This window comes from Toxorhynchites rutilus, chromosome 2 (assembly GCF_029784135.1).
Source record: "Toxorhynchites rutilus septentrionalis strain SRP chromosome 2, ASM2978413v1, whole genome shotgun sequence".
Classification (NCBI taxonomy): Eukaryota; Metazoa; Arthropoda; class Insecta; order Diptera; family Culicidae; genus Toxorhynchites; species Toxorhynchites rutilus.
The window spans coordinates 315,594,695-315,619,744 of NC_073745.1; the positions used below are offsets into that span (position 1 = coordinate 315,594,695).

The 25,050-nt window shown below is 36.5% G+C and overlaps 2 protein-coding genes across 2 annotated transcripts; one reads left to right on the forward strand and one right to left on the reverse strand.

The window, feature by feature from the left end:
- Window positions 1-7,172: 7,172 nt before the first annotated feature.
- On the reverse strand, window positions 7,173-8,234 carry LOC129770664 (uncharacterized). The gene is made up of 2 exons (XM_055773626.1): window positions 7,543-8,234; window positions 7,173-7,479 (listed from the first exon to the last, which is right to left on the reverse strand). Exons 1-2 carry the CDS (start codon window positions 8,197-8,199, stop codon window positions 7,291-7,293), a joined length of 846 nt encoding a protein of 281 aa, XP_055629601.1. The 5' UTR covers window positions 8,200-8,234; the 3' UTR covers window positions 7,173-7,290.
- Window positions 8,235-23,599: 15,365 nt separating this feature from the next.
- On the forward strand, window positions 23,600-24,693 carry LOC129770145 (uncharacterized). The gene is made up of 2 exons (XM_055772798.1): window positions 23,600-24,299; window positions 24,366-24,693. Exons 1-2 carry the CDS (start codon window positions 23,628-23,630, stop codon window positions 24,552-24,554), a joined length of 861 nt encoding a protein of 286 aa, XP_055628773.1. The 5' UTR covers window positions 23,600-23,627; the 3' UTR covers window positions 24,555-24,693.
- Window positions 24,694-25,050: the final 357 nt, after the last annotated feature.

Consider the following 25,050-nt stretch of genomic DNA (forward strand, 5'->3'; position numbering starts at 1 on the left):
AACTCTCAGGAATAACATTGTTATGTTATTTGAGATTTCGGCATTAAAAATTCAGAGTACCAAGGCAAATCTATCGCAGCAGTGGTCAATGATCCTGTAAACATTCCTTTTGGACTAGTAGTTATAAGTGACTTATATGTGATTCCTTTTGGACTAGTAGTTACGACATTTTCAAACAAATTCACTATCTAAACAACATTTCACGAACAGGCCATTTCCAACAGTTTTTGCTTTTTCGAATAATTGCTTTTTTTTGGTATGTTTAAGCAAAAAAAAAGCAATTATTCGAATGATTCGATTATTATAAAATGCCCCAAAGATCAATCCATAATCGATTAAATGAAACCAAATAGACATCTCTAGACTCTACTTCCGCGTTTCACTCAACTCTCGGATTTTCACACCACATATTATTCAACATTTTGCATATATCTCGGGCGTCAAATTATGCGATGTTTTGTATTGGCAGTAATTTAGATAGGGGAGGACGGGGTCAGACGCCCACCCTAAGCATGGAATACAATCAAAAAAAGGTATGAAAGTGATGCTACTAAAATCATGCCGGATAAAGATGGCCACCACTTGGGGTTAGACGGCCACATGAATAACTTGTGATTCTAGCCGTATAGAGGATAATTGTTTCCGACAAAGACGTACTACAGATCAAGGCCGTTGTACTTTAGATCGAGCGTGATAAGAGTGGGAGGTGTTATTTTCCCTGAATTATCCATAACGTGCTTAATGGAAAACCCTTATCGTAACTTATCATATGTGGCATGAATCGGTGCTCGTCGCCACCTGAAAAGATTTTTTTTTTTTTGTTTTGTCATAACATTTTACCTATACACACGCCAAAAATGGCCTAGCAAACATTAAACAGTATAAAATGCCATAATTGGAGGCCATATACATACATCCAAGCCACATTTGAGTGATATATGATGCGTTCTTCTTTTTAGATGGCACTAACGTTCTCAGTTCTCAGAACTTTTGCCTTCTCAACGTAAGTATTACTTGCGTCATTTTAATTAGTAATACCTAGTTGAGATTTCTATGCCGGATAACACAATAGCAAAATTGGAGTGAATTACTATACCGATATACGACTTAATCCATCAAACATATAGAAAATTGTGTTTTTGTATTTTATACGATTTCAGATATACATGATGCATCCCTTGATTGGTATTTTATACGATTGTAATTTGATACGAATTTTTATATTACATTTATATATGTGCAAAAGTTATACGATTTAATATTTGCTGGGTGGCAAATGCAAAACAATAAAATAATGTATTATAATTGTCCAATAGTTGATTGTTTCAATAATCTAGAGTGGCCATCTCGCCTCGGGTGGCCGTTTTCCCCCGCCTTCCACAACATTCATTACACATTGAAACCGAGTACTTAGACAATTACAAGGTATGCCATGAGGGTCCGCGCGTTAGAGTTAGTAAACAGCGTGCAATTGTACAGAAATTTCTGTAAATTAAAGGAAAACAGCGTTCGAAAAATCAAACAGCAACTTTGATATTTTTTTATGTCTTTGGAAAGCAACTAAATGGTAATGTTTTTGCACCATGAGATAGCATAATTTATTATCTACCACATTCCATCAATTTCATTCATTTTTGTATATTGGGCAATAAATTCGATTCAATGTAAGGCTGTCTGGGTGGTGTTTTCAAGTTCAATAAAAAAAACCCAATAAAATACAAAAACATTTGAACTTTTCTACAGTATTACTTTGATAAAAGACCGCACATTGTGGTGTAAGACAAAAATCATTCAATTAAGGGGTTCTACTGTATTATGAGTTGCCTCCGTATGGCCAAAAACTAAAACCAGATCGATAGAGTTTTCCCCTGATAAGGACCAAGACTTCTATGAGAGAGGTGTTATGAAGCTACCTTCAAAAATGGCAACAAATTATACAACGAAACAGTGCACATTTGACCCAAATCGGACAATCCGAATAATCTTGAATTTAGTTTTGAATTCCACGCGAAATAATGGATTTTTCCTCAACCTAATATGATAATATATTCGATCAATTCCAATTCGAACTTTCCAATAACTATGAAATGTCTGAAAAGCAGACAGATTTATTTCAATATGATTTATTTTTTCGTGTTCATTGAAGGACGCAGGGAAGAATCTTCTGATGCGGAGAAATTCAATTATTCAGCTGAAATTCCGTACATTTGTACGTAAATATGTGTAAATATGTGTTCTTTCTCATGAAAGGATTATGTTCTCTGAAGCTTGAGTCGATATCTTACGTAGCTTCCACGGCGTAGTTTTAACTCAATTCTTATGGGCTCTTCTCGTGTAAATCTTTGCTTCCGTAGTCTTTCGTGCAATGAAAATCATGGTTTCTGTCAACGGCCATTTTCTAGTAATTTCTTCGTAAAAAACAATTTGTTGGTGCGAGTTGTTTGACACAATCACCCTTCATAATGCCGTGGCAACTATATTCAGCCATTCCATGCCAAACCGATATAGTGGTTCTCAGATTCTCATGAAAATTGGTAGTTTTGTTCTTTATCCCTTTTTTGTTTTTTTTTTTTTTGTTGGGGTGACCATTTCCATTTTAGGGTGGTCTGAAAAATCCATTTTTCGCATTTTTGTTAAAAATGATTTTTTAACAAGTTAAAGTGTGTTATTTTTTCAAGAAAGGCTAGCTAGTAGGCTTTAATTTGATATGTGATCATCTGAATCGATCCAGTACTTCAAAAGCAATAATTTTTTGAAAAAAGACATTTTTGTGAAAAAAGGGAAAAATGTTTTTTGAAACATCGGGTAACATTGAAAAATCATAACTCAAAAACGAAAAAAACCGCCTCCATGGTTTCGAGATATGTTATGTGAAAAATCCTCAGTTTTCCATAAAAAATATAAAAAAATATAGCGCCCTTGGTCCCGAGACCTTGAAAACTATAAAAAAAACAAATACAGTCAATAATGACGAAACCAAACCCTGAATTTTTTGCAAGCGTAGCATTTTTCCAAGAATGAGCTTATAAGCTTTAATTTGATATGTCGACCGTCTAAATCGGTACAGTAGTTCACAAGTTATGAATTTTTGAAAAATGTCAATTTGAGGAAAAAGTCGATATTTCGGATCACCCTAAAATAAAAATGTGCACCCTAACAAAAAAATAAAAAATACGGGTCTAATAGTTTGCGTTAAAGAACGAAACTACCACTTTTGACGAAAATCTGAGAACTGCTATATCAGTTTTTCAATCAACGTGGTTTTTTTACGCGGATTTTCAAATTAACGCGTTTTTACGCGGATTTTCCAATTAACGCGGTTTTTTACGAGGTACGTATCCCCCGCGTAAAAAAAACCTGAGTGTAATCCAGTTTTTTTAGGACTGCTGAAAATGTACGATATTAATTTGGGAGTCGTTTTCGTTCTTTATCGCAAACTATTAGACCCGTAACAACACGGCGATTTTGAAGCGCCTTAAGGAAATTCTGTTTAAATTCGTTGAAAATGCAACAATTCGATAAGTTTTTCACTGTAAGTTTTCTGTTTAGGATCTTCTCTGTGAGATCATTCAGTTTTTTCATTAAAATAAATGGTGTATATGATGAAAAATTCAAGTTTTGAGTTTTGTTCGGGAAAACCCGAAAAGAAACAAAAAGAAAAATTAAGAAACCAAAATGAATTTATACATACCTTTCACAAGTCATACTTACCAAATACACACCCTACTATGATTCACTATAATATTATACTTACCCTACATTGTATACTTACCTTGTATTGAAATGCCCTTGAAGTTATTGTAAAAAGTTATTAGAAAACCATGAACCAAAACCCATTGCTCAGATTGGAATAGACTCTCGTACGACACACATCGTAAGTTTTTCTTAAGTCCGACAAATACCAGTGAACGAGTAAAAATTACTCGAATAAAGTTTTGAAAGAATAGAGTGAAGTTCGCAACAGATTTTTCTTTGTAAGTCTATGAAAGAACATATGTTTTTCCGTTGGACTAGAAATATTGTTTTAATTTAAATAGGATGAATAGTGCTTGATTAGGCTAGTGCCATCATCCACCGCGGCAAACGTAACAGAACGAAGCATATGAATGGATAACGCCTCAATTCACACATAAGACAAATATTTCCCCATCCGCGATGACAAATGTACAGTGTCGACGTCTGGTGGCGATATTTTAACCGATTTTCGAAAACGGCTAGAACGGTTAAATTCTCTTCCAGAGTCTGGCTTAGTTGTTTGCTGACACCAAAAAATGGTAACTAAGTTCTTTCGCATGATATTTTTATTCTTGTTAAATTTTAAATCATCCTAGAACCTGACCTTTGATATGATCGCTTTCAATACCTTTCAGGGCCCCCGCAGACCACAGCCTTAAAAGGAAAAGTATCCGACCAAACTATCGGCCGACGAAAAGTTCGCAGTCTTCGGGGGCTCTCAATGCAACTGCTAATTGTAATTTCAGCTACAACATATAACGCATGCATAAAAAACTAACTAATTTCGGTAAGTGATGACAAAAAACTTCAAAATATTATTCAATGGAATAAATTTTACCTATATTATACGTTTTTTAAGACTAAACCTACTACTACGGGTTCAAATGACCCCTTTGAAAACCTGCCGGGCGACCTTACTGCCGTTAGCCCATGAAAATATGGATTTCGGCATGTTCTTCAGCGCTTCCGTTGCCAATACGATCAGCTTCTTCTTCGTTTTGGCCTTCAAAATTGTTGAAATTGGAATGTTTTGGACGAAATGTAAATGGAAGATCTACTCCTTTATTTAAAATTCATTCAAAAAAAAAAAAGAAATTTTCATTTCAAATGTGTTTATTTCTCTCACAGCTACGAGTAATGACACTTTATTCCACATTTTCATTACTCTTAATTCCTACACAATCATTTTCATTGTCATTACTTGACGTTTGATAGCTTAGGACAACGTTGCCTCCGTAGTTGTGGGAGAAATAAACACATTTGAAGTGAAAATTACTTATTTTTCTGGACGAACTTTAAATGGAGGAGGCATTATTTTTAACATCATTATTATTGATCGTGAAATGACCGCTTAACACTGCCTAGAATAGATCTCCCACTGACGAATAATTAAGGATTAAGCCGTAGTGAATCACCAGATAAAGCGTGTAATTATGCCAAAACTCCTTATCCGAAGCCCGAGTATACGTCATTATGATAGCAATGATATTTCAATCCTGTCTCAAGCAGGGTTACCATATTTACAGAATAATCTGTATTTATACAGATTTTCAGCCTTTTTGAAATCATGAATCTGTAGATACAGATTACAGATTTTTTTGGTTTCCACGCAGATTTACAGATTTTTCAAAATAACGATCCAATATTAGTTATGATTTGTTCTCAATAATATTTTTCCCTAACTCACCAATTTTAATCATATAGCATTGGAATCAGTCGGAATGAGAGTCATTTTGGCATTCATATGTAGCATGTAGTACTGCTTTCTCATGTTCAATCTAAGGTGAAAAGATGCAAAAGTCTGCGTCATCGGCTAGCTTTACAATGAATAAATAACACTGTTTATCTTTTTTCTACTAGAGCACCGTGAATACGAATTTTTACGTGGATACCATCAACATCGTCAAATTCATAATAACTATGCCAATCAATGATATTAAAGCTAAGATTAGGCTTCAAGATTTAATTTATAAATTTAACCCTTTTGCGGCCGTATTAAATTCCGACATGTGTGTCGTACTGGCCGCAATTTTTTTTAAATGATAAAACAGTGATGTATATCTTTGTGACAGGTTGGATTAGGATTACACAGGATTATATATGATTCATTTATATACAATTTTGGACTCGATTATATACAGTTTAAAAAAAATTACATTTCAAATATTACTTATTTCAAGACAAAATGTTAACTTTCAACGTTAAGGTGAAATTTAAGTGGCTATTATAAGTACAGTGGGGTAAAAATCGTGATTTTTGAAGATTTAGCTTGAATTTTCACCAGAAATTGATAATATCTATATTGTAGTGAAATTAAGAAAGATAGGAGTTGGGTGTCAAAGGACAATTTCGTAGAGCGGTTAGAAAGCTTTAATTTAATTGATCAAAAAACAAGTTTAAAATATTTTTTTAGGATAAAATAAATAATAACACATTAAAAATTCCTAACTTTTGAGTTTTTCACTTCCAAAATGTTATTTAAAACAATTAATTTAGATTTTTCATCTTTCAAATGGTCGTTGTTGAGTCAGACCGCACCATGTAGCATTTTTATGATTTCGAGAAAAAAGAGTTTGAAGTTCGGTGCTGTAAGGGATTTTCATTGAGCGTTCAAAACAATTTCGATAAATTATTCCTCCTGTACTCGTGATTTTCTAAATCTGATGAATGTGGAATGCAGTTTACAAAATATTTAACCTAATGTAATCAATAACTCGAAATTTTTATTTTGCGACTTGGTCCACTTAAAACCGACCAAATGGAATCGACAAAATCGTCTTCCGTAGCGTAGTTTTAATGTAGAGCCAGTTTTAGGCAACAGAGTCCGGAACAAAAAAAAAGGTTCTTTGTCAATCTTGAAATTCGAACATATGCGTAGAAGGATTTTTTCATCAAATAAAATGAAATATAAATTTATACAAAATCCTGAGAGATTTTGTATAAATTTATATTTTTTCATGTGAGAAAGTTGTTTCCAGGCTTTAAGGGGATGAACTAAAATTAAATTCTTCTTTTATATTAAAAAAAACAAAAATATATGCATCAAAAACGAATAAAAATCATTTTTTGACTAATTTTATACAGAATTCGATTATATACAGTGAAGAGAAATCCGAGACTGTATATAATCTAGTCTGCCCTGTATTAGTATACTTCTTTGCTGTGGTGGCTGGAAGCCGACAAAAGACCGCAAAGGGTTGATACAGATTTCGATACAGATTTTCTGAGAAAAAACACAGATAAAAAGATTTTTTGGGACCAAAAACACAGATTTTATTATGGCAAACCTGGTCTCAAGTGCAATTGAGAGTGATCCACTGTCACAACTAAATTATTATTCAAGGCTCAACTTGATTTAGATAGTTTCATAGTCGCTGTTGAAAAGTCCTCCGACCGGATCTAAAATTTTCTTTCGGAATCATTGAAAAATTGATTAATTTTAATTAAACGAATTGCCATGCTTCTAATTATTTCCAGAAACCAAAACCAATACAAAGATCATACCATTTTCGATGTTTTTCACTCTACTCACGTTCATCGTATATGGAGCAACTCTCAATAGGCCATACAAGTATTCAAAGAGTTGCTCAAATCTGTCATCGTATCCTGAATGGAAGCATCCACCAAAATGCCACAGTAGTAATTGTTGACGCGGGCATTATCAAAGGCCCATCCCAAAACATTGAACACCATGTACAGCTCCATCTGCGTCCTCGTAGGCCCCTCAATGATCGAGCTAAAGTACTAGAAAATTAAAAAAATATTAAAATTATCTCAATTATTATCCACATTACTCAGAAATCTTACATCATTTACGCAACTGGTAGAACTAGGATCGCAGATTTCCAGTAGGTTGGTAAGCGCAGTGAAGTCCTCTTTCACATTTTTCACCATGGCCACAGCACTGGGAGCCGCAAATTGAACAGTATTAGTTTTTGTTTGAAGACATTGAGTTAGTTCCTTCAATGCATTTGGTACGGCGGATATCTTATTGGCGTTAAGCTTAATGCACGCATCACCCTTGTCTCCGGCATAGTAACCGCTTCTTAACACATTGTCGTACTTTTCTAGGACAGAATCAACAGTCTTCTTCAAAACATCAGCCGTCTCTATGGATTCCCAGCTGATCTCCATACCAAGGGACGATTCTGCATAGGAGACCGTTTGATTGAAGTACTGCATGTTGGTCATCAGATACTCCAAGTAGCTTTGGCTGGCACCGTATTTCTCGTTTAATTTCGTGTAGGTAATGTTGATGTGGCCCAACAGGTCGTTTACTTCATCCATTAGGCTTTTGCAAGCGCCATTCAGAGTAGCACTGTATTTATCCAAAACAGTGCCAAATTCCTTCAAGTTGTCTGCCAACTTAATCAGGCTATCGGCTTTTACTGAGACGCCCGCGAATTGGGCGTAAGTCGCTCCGAGACAACCCAGGACACAAATCAGTAGCAACGAACGGCTCATAGCTGCGGTTTCCAGATTCGACGAGTTCTAACGACGAAAAACAACTGCTTGTAAACCAGATGTTTGTGGCTTTCTTATATACTCCTTCAGGGAGGCTGATATGAATGGATTCATTCATTTGGACTGACCGGCACGATACACGATGTATTATTTTCGATTGCGAACTCGCTGAAGGATTCACATGCACACATCATATAATACTATTTTGAATAGAGTACAACTTCAATGAGGATTCTCTTGAAAATAATATGATTAGTGTATCATTGGAAACGAATAAAATAGTTTTTTGATTTAATATTTTGATTTAAGTTGAAATTCTGTATGAACAAATCTTGAATCAGCGGCTCCGCAAAGCTTATGCGATTGAGCCTTACAAATAAATGAATTGGAAAAAAAGTGTCAAGGCACAAATTCCACGGCGCCGTAACACGATTTAAAATCTGTAGTCAAGATACACGTAAGGAAGCTATACGAGAATTTGATGACAAAACGTGATTGTGTCGTTAACCCATTAACGACCAAGCTATAAAAAATATTTTTTCAACAAAAGCCATTGGTGTAAATTTGATTGATGGCGTTACAGAAACCCATTCTACAAGATTTTTTTCCGTTCATTTGTTTTCCGGAAAATGACAAAAACATTGGCCAAAACCTATATTTTTGTTCCTGTAGGAGCTCCAATCCAATGGTTTTTCCCTACATCACAATGTGTGATCTTCTATCAAAGTAATACTGTAGAAAAGTTTACATATTTTTGATTTTATAAGATTTTGTTTTTTGTTAGTTTATGAGAGGTTTTATACTTTCCGCACATAGTTGCTTTAATTCAAATCTATTGCCCAATAAAGTTATACAAAATAGAAAGAAATTGATAATAAGTGCTAGCTAATAGACTATGCTAAGATTGGATGCCAAAAGCCATGAAAAATTATTAAAGTTGCTGTTCGATTTTTTCGAGCGCTTGGGTTGAGAATGATGAACATACGGCATACTGCAGAGAAAGTAAAAGACTCAGTGCATAAAGGCCGGGACTTGACATAGGACTGTTATTGTTAGGATCAACCGTTTTTTAAACTTAGATCTTCTAATTGTTCCAAAAGCTGTTCGTTATATAAACTGTTATCCCTCAAACGGTCTGTAAGAGTTGAGGTGTAAAGTATGAAGTAATATAATGATCCGGAAACAAAAATTTAAAAGATGTTGCATTCGCAATACTCAACTAATAAACATAAATTAGATGAACAAATACAACCTGACCACAAGAAACTCGACATTCTTTGGTTTTCTTATATCGATATTTATAAACATCAAAAATATGAATGATGACAAAAATCAATCGAATAGACTTTATGTAGTTGTACTAAATCAATTAATGGATCGAACAGATAAGGAATCATCATCAATGAATCGATTTAATCAAACTAGCCTATTACTACAGAAAAATATAATGGATAAAATAATCTCTTCTTCACTGTCCCGTCGATATGGTTCTTGACCATGCCTATGGTGGGTCGTAATAACTCTATCCCAGATAGTCACCCATATTCCAGAACCCGATCGGATTTGAAACTTCGCAATTCGATCGAGATCGATTTCTGTATTTTATAGTACGTCCGAGATTCAAACTCAAACGACATATGCAAAAGTGGAAACATTGCCTCAATGCGAAGCGAACGTCAAAATATTTCTTCCTTTCTCATGAATTCACACAAATCTTTTGACAAATTTCTAACAAGTATAACAAGATTTTGTGAAAGTCTTTGATTCATAACTTACATGAAAGCCTTCTTATTCTATAGGAACGGTGATGTTTCATGCTATGATATGTCAATATTTTTCAGTAGTTGAATTTATCATCGTAAGTGTCCGGATGTCTATGCATTACGGTATTTTAACGTGTTTTTTGTGAATTGACCAATTATTGGTCATTTTTTGCCGGACGAATTATTCGTACATATTACGCCAAGGAAAAGGTAAACAAATGCCAAACCGGCAGAATAAACCGGCGGGTCAACGTTGGTTTAACATATACCTTGAACAAGTTTATAAATGATTAAACATAATTTACGTTTATGTATTGTTGCTAACCGCAAAGTTACCAATACCATGCAGTAGAATCATTGGCATGTTTGCATCTGACATGCATTTTACATACGGTTGGTAATATGTACATTAGGGTGCCAATGAATGGGAAGAAATCAACCCTAAAATTTCTAAAAGTTACCCTATACAAAATGTTTACCACCTCAAAAAACACCCTATGTCAAATATCAGCTCATTCGGACTTAAGGGAGAGTGGCGCAAGGCTGTCAAAGTTTGAGTTTCTGAAAATCGAAAGGAAATCGGGGTTTTCGAAAAAAAGGTTGTTGATGCCAAATGTCTTAAAATTGCATGAAACGTCGAGATGTAGTGTCATCTCGAAAAAAAATTATCAAAAATCGACACTCTGGGACTGGGTTTTTTTTTCGGAGTACGAGTCGAAACATATGGTTTTAGGTGCCCTATGCAAAATATTAGCTCATTCGAACTTTGTCTTTTTTTTTTATTCGAGTTGCAGAAACCGAATTTGAGTTTTTTGGAAACCGAAAAATCACCGGAAATCGGGGTTTTAAAAAAATGTTTTGATGATAAATGACTTAAAATTGCATGACCCTTCGAGATTTACAGTTAACTAAAAAAAAATTTGTTAAAAATCGATTTTTCAGACGGAAAAACGACCAAGCGCAAAAAAAAATTTATTACAAACTTTTTTTTTGAGATAACAGTAAATCTCGACGAGTAATGCAATTTTAAGACATTTCGCACTAACCTTTTTTTTTTTTAAATCCCGATTTTCGGTGATCTTTCATTTTCAAAAAAAAACTCAAAGTTTTACGTCTGTGACACTAATAAATGAAGTTCGAATGAGCTAATATTTTTCAAAAGGTAGGGTAAATGATCTTGGTTTGTCCAGTCGAAAATATGATCATGGTTTACCCACTTTTTTGAATACTCTAATTCAACGCTCCTGTGTCAAATAAGGCCTTCGAATGTTTCGAAACATATAAATGAAATTGCCTTTTACATGATTTATAGTAGTTTGATAGTATATTTCTACGAAATCACATGTTTTAAAGGATTATAAAATACACCTTCTATTTGTGTCAATGCGCCCCTCATTCCAGCTAACTTTTAATCGATCACCAGATGATTATTTGGCACGTATTCAGACCTTTTCTGGATTACAACACTTATAAATATTGTAAACATCAGGCTTGCTCACCATTTGTATCGGATTTACATAGCTAAACCATTAAATTAACGCATTTTGATGAACTCAATTCTGATCATGAGTTGTCCAATTCAATAATGTTGTTTTGTCCACATGATTTCTATGGCAACCGCTTGGCGCGCTGCAGTTTGTTTATGTTTGTTTATGGTGTGCTTCGCGCATAGCACAAGTATGGTTTTTCTGTGTTGATTGTGTTGAGGTGAACACTTCTAAAATGCCCAAGAAAAGGCAATATTCTGTAGAAAGCCTAAATTATGAATGAATCAATATGATGACAGTAAATTCAAGCAATGATAGATGCAACATCTAATTGTGAATTCGAATGTTTTCATTCAAAAATGGAGATTTCTAAAACCGGACAAACCATGATAATTTTTTTTGGGCAAACCATGATCAGAGGTGGTCAAACCATGATCATAATTCTTCTTTAAGGAAAATCGTCAAAAAACATAAAAATTTGAATAATTTCAACACCTTATGGTAGTATTAGCAACTAGAGACTTGGGGCTTTTCAACAAACCCAAACTCGTATCGATTATGTGTGATTTTCATGAAGAAAAATCGATTTGCATTTACTAGTTGCGTAAAAACACCCCAAATTGGACAAACCAAGATCATTTACCCTATATTATCGTGCAAATCAACATTTCGCCGCAAGTTCCGAATAAAAAATCGAGATAGCTATTTTTATTGGTACTCGAAACCATACGTTTCGTTTCGTATTCCGAATAAAAAACCCAGTCCCAGAGTGTCGATTTTTGACACAAAAAAAAATTATCGAGCTGACACTAATTCTCGCCGTATCATGCAATTTTAAGACATTTGGCATCAAAAAAAAGATTCGAAACCCCCGATTTCCTTTACTTCCCCCTTGGGTGATTTTTCGATTTTCAAAGAAATTCAAACTTTGACCGCTTTGCGCCACTCCCCCTTAAGTCCGATTGAGCTAATATTTGGCATAGAGTGTTTTTTCGAGAATCGACTATATAAAATCATGGTGAACATTTTCTATGAAGTAACTTTTTGAAATTAGAGATGACCATTTTCATTGGCCCTAATGTACATTCTACTGAAGTTGCATTACCAAAGATTTGGTAGCTTCTTTTACCAAGGATTTTTCTAAGTGTAGTTATTCTGTATCACTGTATCACATTAGCAAATTGTTGGAATTTGAATAAAATTATCACTAGATATTATTTATATACTTTGAACTCGTAGTTGGTCGGTGTTAAGTCAGACCGAACCATGTGACATTTTCATGATTTCGAGAAAAACGATTTTGAAGTTTGCTGTTATACGGGGTTTTCATAAAGCGTTCAAAACAAGTTCGAAAAGTTATTCCTGCTTTACGCGTGACTTTACAAATCTGATAAATGTGAAATTCAACTCACAAGATATTCAACCTAATGCAATCAATAACTCGAAATTTTTTATTTTGCAACTTGGTCCGCTCTGACTTAACACCGACCAGTTCTCACCCTTACTTAACAATTTCTTTTAAATTTTCCTAGCATTTCTGCTCAAGCTTTATCAACAATATAAAATCATTATCAGACACATTTTTGTTTCGCGTCAAGACAATGTACCGCTTTTGCATATGACGAATTTCATGCCAACTCGACTGGCCATTGTCAGCAATACAGGTAAACTTCGATATAACGTACATTTCACTTTCAAAATTGTACGTTGTATCGAATTGTAAGTTATATCGAAGCATAACAAAGTACTCACAAACGTAGTCTATAATACATGATTGTGTTGCTGTTTTAGTAAATTTAATGAATAACTTCAATCAGAAGACGAAGCTAGCTTGTCTCATGATGTTTCCCTTCGTACTGTTGATTAAGCTTGATTCATTTAGAATCCGGAATCACAAAACCAGCTGTAGTTCAGGATTTATTGAAGATACAAAATTTGTTTTAGCATCACAATACAGATAATTCATTGTTCTATCAGAAAAAAAAATATTGAAGAAAAATGTCCTTTACACTTTGGAAATGTGTACGTTATATCGAGTGATGTTATATCGAGAGTACGTTATAACGAGGGTACGTTATATCGAAGTTTCCCTGTATCTCAGAATGCAGTGAAACGTTGTAGGTGTAAAGACATTGATCATTGAAGCAACTTTGCATACCGTCGATAGGGGTGAGAATGGGTCAAGAAAGGTAGTCTTCGAACTTTTTGTTGAATAACTATCGTAAATTAGAGTGAAACGCAATTCTGATTACGTAGATATGTTCTCTAATAATGAAGTTTCGAGTGTTCAACAAATTGTTGAATTTAATAAATTGATTGAACTTAATGATTAAATGAAAGTTGATCCAATCTCACCCCTTAGAGGGGATGACAATGGGTCATCGCAACTTTTTCTATTCAGCAACACGTGAAGAACAAACCAAACGCGAGAATTTACACACATAATTGTTACGATGAGTTTTTTAATGAGTCTCCATACAAAAATACCATACAGTAGTACGGGACGAAGGTGCGCTCGCGGCAAAAGTGCGCATTGGCCTTTTTGTAACAAACGAGCATGAAATTTCGGCAATAGAGTATTCCTTTGACACGTTATTACACCAGCTGCTCACACATATAAACATGATAAATTTCATGAAAGTGGCAAAAATTTATGAAGTAAGAAGTGTTTTGCGTTATTTTGATCTATTATTTTAATTTTGGGGATGGCGATTTAGTTTCCTAAAATAACTGGAAAGTTCCAAATCAAGGATGTATCAAGGAAACCTTTATTCTATAGTAGATAATAGTGCGTATTGGCTTTTGTGAAAAAGTTCATGAGCTTTTTTTAAAAATTCGAATAGTTGAAAAATTGCTTATGGGGCAAAAGTGTTCAGTAGCTGTAGGGTAAAAGTTCGCACCGTCGTTTTGCTCTAAAAAAAATACAAAATGGTTTCAATCAAATTTTTATCGGGATACACAAGAAGAAAAGTAATTTAATGAAATGCCAGGAATGTCCGAAATGGTCCGACTTCGGGAGGAAGCCTTGAAGCGTCGGAGTGCGGCAGTCCTCGGTATTTCTGAATAAGCTCTGAGGCTCATATCAGTAAGTGATTTATGAATTCTTTTATTGATATTTCTACTACTGCTAGGATGTGCCAGTAAGCACCTAGGGCGGTTTAGGGGATCTGGCGAACCATTGCAGAGTACTGGACAAAGCTTTCTATGGTATAGCTCTCAAACGGCATCGGGCGTTTGATTTTACGGAAGCCAACAACCTCAGGCACGAATTCAACCAAATTTCAAAACTGCCTCAAAATAATCCAAAATGAATTTCAAATGAAAAATGTTTTTTATTATCAATTCAATAACGGTTATGTTTTCTTTATGTTTATGTCTTTACAATGAACTTCAAATAAAAATTGTTTTTTTTTTCAAACTTGATTTGCTAATTTCAGTTGTCTTATATTGTCAGTTTCCTTCTCCCGAAAATTTCCACAGGGTATGTAGATGACCCGTTATCATATTTCTAGGTGCCAAGAATTAATCAACACATAACAAAATCATGTTCGACCATAACAACCACCCTTCTCCACCCAAAAAAACATAATACAACACCCCCTTCCTCCCCATTAGATGGTACCTACACACTCTAGTAATGATGCTTCTCCCGCTGGTAATGATAAAGCATTTATTCTTGTTACACGTTATCTTAAAAGTTCAATCCAAGAAGTGTGCACTTTTGCCCCCACTATGGGGCAAAAGCGCGCATTTGTCTTTTTGTATTAAAATAGGTATTTGTCCAACTACAAACACAACGCGAGAAATGCTTGCACTACGCTTCGAAGGTTATATAATAGGATTACAGGAAAGTTTATTCGTTTTTTTAAAATTAATACTTCATTCGGCAAAAATGGTTTAGTATTCAAAGTATTGCTCATCACTTTTTCCCATATTTCTGGCAATTCAGGGATCTCTCTGCGGAAATAATCGGCCGGTTTGTCGGCTAATCACGAGTCGATCCAATTTTTGACTTCATCAAAATGTTGCATCGATCGGACGGACCAATGTCTAGAGAATACGGAGGGTGGGATAGGACCTTCCATTTCAGCGTTTCGAAGAATGTTTTGACCGGTGTCGCGACATGCGGCCGAGCATTGTCGTGCTGCAAAATAACTTTATCGTGTCTTTGCTCGTATTGTGGCCGTTTTCCTTCAGTGCACGGCTCAAACGCATCAATAGTTGTCGGTAGAGGTCCCCCGTAATGGTTTCATTTGGTTTTAGTAGCTCATAGTACACCACACCCAGCTGGTCCCACCAAATAGATAGCATAACCTTCTGGCCGTGAATATTCCGCGCGGCCGTCGATGTTGATGCATGGCCGGAGTATCCATACGTTGCCCGACGTTTAGGATTGTCGTAACCCACTTTTCATCGTCAGTAACGATTCGATGCAAAAAACCCTTTCTTTTATGCGTTGGAGCAGTTGTTCGCACGTGAAAAAACGACGTTCGACGATTCGTGGCTCCAATTCATACGGCACCCAATGTCCTATCTTTCGGATCATTCCCATTGCTCTTAAACGATCGGATATGATTTGCTGAGCTACTCGAAGTGTATCTGCAAGTTCTTGTTGCGTTTGTGACGGATCTTGATCGAGTAAAGCCTCCAACTTTTTTGGCGGTCCGGAACGTTCTTCGTCTTCCAAGACAAAATTACCACTTTTAAACCGTACAAATCACGTCTGACACGTTCGCTCAGTTGGACCATAAACTTCCACCAAAATGTGATGACTTTCCGCATCTTTTTTCTTCATATTGATGTAATGAAGTAACACTCCCCGCAAAAACACTCTCGTTGGTACGAAATTCGACATATTCGAAGTCGCAAAAAACTATGTTGTTTACGCCTCAACTTTTTGATAAAAACTGAAAAAGACGCGCAATGACAGAAGCTTTGCAACGAATGTCTGGAAATTTGATTCACTGGAATAATAATCAAGGTACGCCATCTGTTGTAAAACCGAAGAAACTTACCGGTACACCTAATATATAGTTACAATTTGGTAAGCAAACTGGATTTTATTTGCTTTTATTTCAAGAGTTATTGGACGACAACAGTTAGGTGCGCACCTTTGCCCCGCACTACTCTATATTATACAAACTATGGACGATTGTAAGTTGACGTCTTCGACAAAAGTTCATATTTAAATAAGATCGAAAACATTGTCGATTGCACTGCATCGCTATTTTGACTTTGAACAAAATTAGAATTACAGTAAAACCCCGGAATAGTCGGGCAAGCTCACAGCGAACAACGAAAATCACGGATAACGCAATGAGGGACTAAAAATGAGGTGCAAACACGGAACAAGGATGTTTCAGCATGAAAACTATGTTTTATCAATACAGAAATCGATAAACTATTCATCTAGAACGTTGTGTAAACCAGTGCATGGGCCTGACCTTTGCAATAATCCGCATTGCGGATCATCCGCTCACAGATAATCGGGGTTCTCCTGTAGTTGTCATTTTTTTTCAAAGAAAACGTTGTTGCGCTGTTCTTAAATCGCCTAAGGTGATATATGCAGATAACCTGAAATTGTTTCGAGTAGTGACATCATGTATGGACTGCTATGCTCTTCAAATGGATGTAGATGCTCTGCTGGTCTGGTGCTCAGTAAATGGAATGGAAGTGAACATCAGAAAATGTCATTTTCATTTTCGCGGGGGGTCTCCATAGCCACATTGGTTGCACGTTCGCTTAGTAAGCGATCGATCGTGAGTTCAAAACTCAGGGTTCCCATTGACCACCTTTGTGTTGTTACAGAATAACTACGTCCCCGCAACAATCATCAGCGATGGAGATCGATCCACGGTCGAAATAAGATCGATTCATCCATACAACTGCTCCGCTCTGCAAGACAACGGGCCTGATTCTCGAATACACTACGAATACACTTCACGGTGGAAACGGTATGAAACGCATTCGCGATGACAACAATACGGTGTCGACATCTGGATGCGAGATTAGTTTCCCACTAAATTTATCATTATGAAATCAAATTATCTTCAGATTAAATTTTTGTATGAGATTATTATATCACACGAAGAAAACAAAGTTTTCCACTCATATTGAATACCAGTTTGATACGAAGAGGTTAATTTTCATTAATGATTTTTCATTTGAAAAGTGCTCATTCTGCCTGAGAACTCATCATTATCTTCGACACTTCACTAACTCGTAAAACGTAGTTCAATGGCGTGCCGTTTATTTCGTTTCCACGGTGAAGTGTATTCGAGAATCAGGCCCAACATCGGACTGCTGTTCTATTAATAACTCAAACAATGATCATATCAACTGTCTCCGCTGTCCGGTGATTCAACTGGATAATGGAAGAACAGAAGGAATACTCTTACGCCTAAATGGCTACTGTGTAAATGTACCATATGCAATGGTATAGAAGGGAATACTCTTACGCCGAAAAATGGCAACTGTGTAATGTGCTAATAATAGATATGATAAACCTGTAAACATGTAGGGTGACACGGGGTGATTTGGTCATATGGGGTGATTTGGACCACTCCTTTATCTCAAAAATTACGGCTCAACTTGGATTTTTTATAATGTCATTTCCATCTATTGTTGAACCGTATTTTGGTAAAACTTCACAAGTAGATTGAAGCAAGCACTTTGATCGTCAAAAAATGTGAGTTTTCCGATAGTGGTTTTAAGGGTTTTCCCGCTAATTAAACAAACTTTTCGTGTATTGTGCAGTAAAGTTCTGTTCGCCTACAGAGGAGAAACAATTTGATGTAGCGAAACTGTAATTATGATAACAATAAATGAAATTAATTGCATTTTAATTTTTGCGTGTTGTGTGGGGTGACATGGACACGTTTCTGTGGGGTGAATTGGTCCTACAGGTTTGAGACTTTTCTTTGATCTAATTGATTCCAGATGCCACTGAATTACAAAAAGAGGACGGACAGACAACGTTGGAAGAAGGAGGACCTTGAAAGAGCAACACAGGCCATCGGGAACGGATTTGATTAAGCATCAAAAGTTTTTGAAAATGCTCAACCAGCAGTGAAAAGATTCATTCAGAATTCGAGATGGTGTCAATCTAACTTTTCTGGTCTGGAATCTGGCCAAGACACCTGGTATTGATCCCAAAACATTGTTACTGATTGTAACATAATCCCAAAATACTTCACATAAACATAAGTATGTTTTTTTCGATAAAACACACACTGGACCAAATCACCCCGCACCAAATTTTAATGTCCAAAAATCATCTCTTTTATTTTATGATACATTTCGTAGATTGAAGCTTCATATAATGATTAAACATTATTTATTGAGAGAAAACAAGTGTAGATCAATATACAATGTGACATTTTTTATTTAGACCGTATTGGTTTGGAAATATTAGGCATTTTGCTTAGGTGGCCCAAATTCCCCCCTTTTCCCCTACACGATTAAAAAGAACAGAAAAAAAATCTGCTCTGTTACAGCTAAAATGCTAATGAGCCTAAAATAAACAAATGAGATAAAAAATAAGAAAATTAAAACCTTTTTGGCGGCTTTGCTCATCAATCACTTTTGAATATATGATGGAATCGATCGAAGTGGACAGAGTTGCAGCCGTCAAAGATCTAGGTATCGTGCTCGGCAGCAAACTAAAATTTACGGAGCGTATTGCAACGGTTACCGCTAAGGCTTTTACCGTTCAGGCGTTTAGAGATGTTTTTGCCTGAAAGCGTTGTAAGTGTCTCTCGTACGCAGTATATTAGAATACGGTGTCACTGTTTGGACCCCATACCACAATGCTCGCCTGGAACGTGTGCAGAAAACTTTCATCCGATATGCTCTTCGTCATCTCCCGTGGCGCAGCGACGAACAACTGGCCTCATACGAAATACGCTGCGCACTGATTCACTTACCGACACTGCAAAAATGACATGACTTTCTCCAGAGACTGCTGGTTTTCGATTTTTTAACAACAATCTTAACCGTGCAGAAGTTCTTGGGAAGCTTCGAATCAACGCTCCAGGTAGATGAACCAGACATTTTGTTGTCCTCTGGATGTTTGTTACCAACGGTTCATTGAAGTGTATTACTTGTTTGAATTCGATGTCCAGAAATGTGTTTGTTATAAGGATTCAATAATTAAATTTTAGTCTGTCCGACAATTTCTTGGCGAAGACTGGATAAATAAATAAATAACCTGTCCCTACAAAAATTAGTGATTAGCAAACTTTTTAATATCAAAAACATGGACAAGTTGTTGTAAGAAAAACTTTTTTCCTGTAAAGGTACCCATCTTCCGATGCATAAGTGATTTGTTTGAAATTGTAAGGACTGTTCATATATTTTTTTCTGAGAATTAAGAAAATACGATTTTGAGAAAAATGGATTGAAATTTTTAAAACATTATGTTTTTTATTGTTTTTTTTTGGTAGTTTTTATAAAAATTTAAACAATTTGCTACATGTCGACCAAAATGTTGTAGGTACTATATGAAAAAAGAGGCCCTTTTCAAAAAGTAATCTAATTCTTTTTGAATATTTCAAGTATGCAAAGTTGCTTAAATGGCTCTTCACACCTTAAATGGATCTTCACACCTATAACATGAGATTGTGTTGCCAACTCCTAAGACGAGTTGGCATGACCTTCGTCATATTGCACAATGCAAAAGTCGATCTCGGTCGAGTTACAGAATGCAACATCGTGCTAATTTCAAAATTTCAGATCGGGCTCCGCAATGGATGCGAATTTATATGAGGGGCTTAGAATGCAAGGGGTGTAAATGACTTGATCGATTTCTCTTCATCAACTTTTTCTTTAGTTAATAACTCAATTACAAAAACGTCCCAATTTGAGTTTGCTATAGATTCCGATAGATGAGGTTTTGACCTATCTTCTTCTTCTTATATGGCACTAACGTTCCTAGAGAACTCCGCCGTCTCAACGTAGTGTTACTTGCGTCATTTTTCATTAGTACTTAGTTGAGATTTCTATGCCAAATAACACGCCTTGAATGCATTCTGAGTGGCAAGCTCTAGAATACGCGTGATCACAGTGCAAGTCAGAGGAAATTTCTTTGAAGAAAAATTTCCCCGACCAGAAAGGGAATCGAACCCGAACCCCTGGCATGTTAGGTTTGACGCTAACCACTCGGCCACGGGAGCACTTGACCTATCTTCCACATTGTTAATTACAGCAGAGAATGAGTTTGCAGCTAAGTTATGACCAAAAGAGAGAGTCGATGTAGAGAAATCGATCAAATCACTTACACCCCTTTCATTCTAAGCCCCTCATATTAGCTATTCTATGCACTTGAGCTACTCAAAATCACAATTTTCATTTCCATATAACCAATTTGAATTTCAACTGATTTTTTAATAGAACGTGATCAAAATCATAGATTTTTTTATTTTTTTTTTCAAAAAATCATGAAAATTAATCCAGATGTCTGATTAAAATGTGATGTTTAACAAAGTTGTTGAAAAATCAACGAACAGTGATTTCAAAAAAAGTTGCGAACGCGAAAAAAGATATTTTAAAATGAAGAGTGTGTATTATTAGGGAAAAAACAGGGAAGGGAAAAGTATGTATTATTAGGGAAAATTCGCCCTGCGAATGCTTTGCTATACCTAAAATCGAAATGGGTCGTGATGGCGTTGGTCGATATGTCTTCGGGTACGACAGGCATTTGGTGATATGCTCGCTGGAGGTCTGTGCAAAAACAATGTCTCTTACTGTGCAAGATGCTGGAGAAACAACGGATGAGTCATAAGCAGACTTTCTAGCGCCCGCTTTGTCTTCGTTCGTTCTAAGCAAAGCATAAAAACAACAGCGCGCCCCCATTTGAACCGTATACGCTTGTGTGAAGAAAAATACCTCAACAGAGAGAGCAATCCAGATTCAAGCACGCAGTATAGAAATATGGCGCAAGCACGGCGCAGATGTCAGCGTAAAACTCAGCTTAGAACTGGGCGTAAGAACGGCGCTGACAACCAAATATTTCATCTGTGTTTCGGAGCGTGCTCATTCTCCAGAGCACATGTGTGCACAAGGAGTGGGAGCTCAACCGGGTACAAAAATGTTGTTGCGCATCAGCACGGAGTTGCATTCTGAAGACTGGTCATAAGTGGCAGGACTAACGTTTTCCGCCACACGCGCCAGAGAGAAACAAACAACTGTGCGTGGTTTTGTTCTCTTCTTTGTGGGAATTGTTCGTGCTAAGTGTGTTTTATTTTATTTAACTCGCTTTCCTATTTTATTAACCATAGAATTAAGGAAAAATGTTAATATATTCTAGCAAAAGTATAGTTAAGAGTTTGGCTACTTTAAACCTATGTAACTGAGCCTGTAAAAATAAACGAATTAATAAATAAAAAATAAAAGTGTGTATTATTTTGTTTGCGATGAAGGTCGCGGAACAGGTAATTTTTCCGAGAGCGCGTCATTCGGATGCTTGAACAGCATCCGAAATCGGAATCAGCGAGGCACTTTTCGACGGAGGGCCAAAAGAAATCCACGATTTATAACATGGTTGCTCGGTTTCACGCTGGAGGACCAACCGCCAACAACAAAAAACCGAATTGGAGCGGAATAAGCGCCGTCAAGCGGACAAAACTGAAAGCTGCCGCCAAGAACAAAATTGACGCCAGGAAGTTGGTCAAGAAGCTCGACACATTGCAGGGCACGGTGGTCAGAATTCTGAAGGCGGAGGGCGTAACAAACGTAACAAACGAGCATCCAGACCGAAGTACACGGAGAAGCAGCTACAGGAAATCCCGGGAAAGTTCCGAAAGCTGCGCCATAAGTACTTTAAGCCGGGTGTCACCATCGTTATGGACCAGATGATTCAGTGCGTATTCGAAAGAGGAAAATGTCCGAATTTGGGAGTAAATCTCTGATCTGGAAGGCGATTAGCGTATGTGGAATAATCAGTTCTCCCCACATCTCTTTCGGAATTATGAACGATGAAATACACAAGAAGGAGATTCTTTAGAAGCCAATCTTGCCATTATTGACGGAGCAAAAGCGTTTATCTATGTTTTGGCTTGATCTAGCGTTCCGTTTCAAAAGTTTTTCTATTTTTGGTAGTGAAGTATCAGTCATCTCCAGGGAACGACCTGTCGAATCTGCGAAAGATTGCAATGGCTTAGGATTTTCTCAAAGTCTCTCTCAAAGAAAGTGCCCGTTATAGCGAAGATTGGGTCTATCGGATTTGTAATTAAAACGCCAGAAGCAAAACGGATAATTTTGTTATATTTAGAGGCGAATGTTCGGTGTATTCTTTTGACCTCCTTGTCCTAACAATCCAATTCCATTCATCAACTTGGAGATCACAATGCGGTTGAGTGGCTCACTTGTCAAGAATAGTTTTGAGCACAACTAAAATGCTCTAGAAAAATCATAAAGGAAACTCTATTGAGAGGTTCTAGTATATTTCTAGAAAGTCAACCTCCAGTTGTGAGTCAGTTGAACAAACATTTCTTTCTTTAGTATTGCTGACGTAAACCTATCTCTTCAGGGAAAAAGCTTCCTTTTAAGCCGATAAACACATTTCTAACGATAAACAACACAATTCTCATTAGAGCAAAATAACATAAAGAAACCGTTCTTTCCCTAAAACACATGAAAATCGAATTAATAACGTCAATGAACATGAAAAACTTTAGGATTACGTCAATAGGCAATAAAAACAACAACTGAGCAAATAAGCTGTTGCAAAAACTGACGCGCATACCGCGCCTGTTACGCATTTTGCTGGTAAAAAAGTTATTTTCCTTTCAATTTTGCAAAATTTTTGTCGCGAATAAAAATGAAGAAAGACTCTCATTCATTTAAATAAACGAAAGCGAGTTTCTAGAACAGGAATCACCAATGATTGATTTGTTTGACTGAAAAAGTGAGGCGATACATACGTGAAGAGAAACAAATTGTGTATCGAGGTTCAAACATTTATATCCGAAATTGATTAGTAGTGTTTGTATGAGATGAGTCAAAAACGCGAATGTAAAACAAGTGTTCTAACAAAAACACGAGAAACTCTGTTTTTCGGTTGATCATGTCGAAACAATGAGTTCCATTTAAATCTTCAGTTTCAGGAATATAAAAGCAGCCTGACAGTTACATCCCTGCATTAGTTAGCTTTCATCTGGTTTTGTGGTACATCGGGAAAATGAAACACTATCTTGCTCTCACTGGAGCCTTGCTCCTGGTAAGCGGAAATCTGGCAGCAGGTTCACTTACCGAAACAGTTTCCGGAAAGGTCACGGAAGCGCTGGCTAAGTTCAATGATGCATTGAACACTATCAATACCTCGGTTGCGAACGCCAACAATAACATGGCATCATCATGGATGACTTGGTACGACTTAGCAATAGCCCAATACACGAGCTTGATCGACCGGTTCCAACAGTATCCCATGGTTGACCTGAATTCGTTAATTTCCGGTCGAAACGATTTGGTTTTCGAACGAAATTATACCACACCTGCCAAGTTGGAAGATGATCCTTACTACACATACATGCTAATTCCAAACGCAAATCTAGCAGTCAGTCAGATTGGTGATCTCCTTAATGCTGCAGCGGCTGAGATGAGCTCTCAAGCTGTTCCAGCCAATAATTGTCTAAATCAACACGGTGCATCGCTGACATCCAGTCCAATCACAATAGATCGTGTCACAGACTGTATTCTGGCCGCAAACGGTAAAATTCCCAGAATCGAGGCCAATGTCATCGTACATATCAACGCCGACATCGCATTGGCACCACCGACTTTCAATCTGCTGAATCTCTGCAATGTCCCTGAACCAACCGACTCCAGCTCATCGAACATTTGCCTAACTCAGGTGAGTAAAATTATGTTACCAATTCTTACAGAACTCTTACTAATTGCATTACTATTGCTCCAACAGTATCTCAGCAGATTCAGCCAGATGAAATCCTACCGACTGAAGACCAGTATTGATTCGGTGCGTTCTCAACAGTCCGGGATGATTTTCTCCACCGCGGATCGATGTGTCAGACTGGTCCAAAATGACATCCGAGATGCTGTGGATCGCGTAAAGGCAAACTTCGCCAGTTGCCTGTCGACTAGCTCGTAAAGCTCCATCGCGTGGTAAGATGCGATTATGTGACCATTGAAAATGACTTACGTTTTTTTGTTCTTGAAATTATGTTACGAATACGGGGTATGATACAATTTCCACCTAATTAAATCGACTTTCCTGCTGATGCAACTGATATGAATGACTTTTTTTTCATTATCACAAATCCTTTAACGAGTTCAAATCCAATTCATATCTAGCAATTATCGAAACCTTAAGCTCAGAAACTTCAGGAGTTGGTGGAATTCTACCTTTCAATTCGATACTAAAATTTGCGATGATGTCTCGAACTTACTCCAGAATAGTTCCCATTACACAGGATTTGAACCTAGCGATGAAAGATTTTTTCGGGACCACGTTAGCTAATCGTTGAGCATTAGCCATGATTATCAATGTTTACATTTTACAATACACGACTCAAAGCCACTTGAACGTTTTGAGCCAATGTTTTGCCGTAATTCATGTATCTAAGAGTGTTGGAGTAATGCTGCAG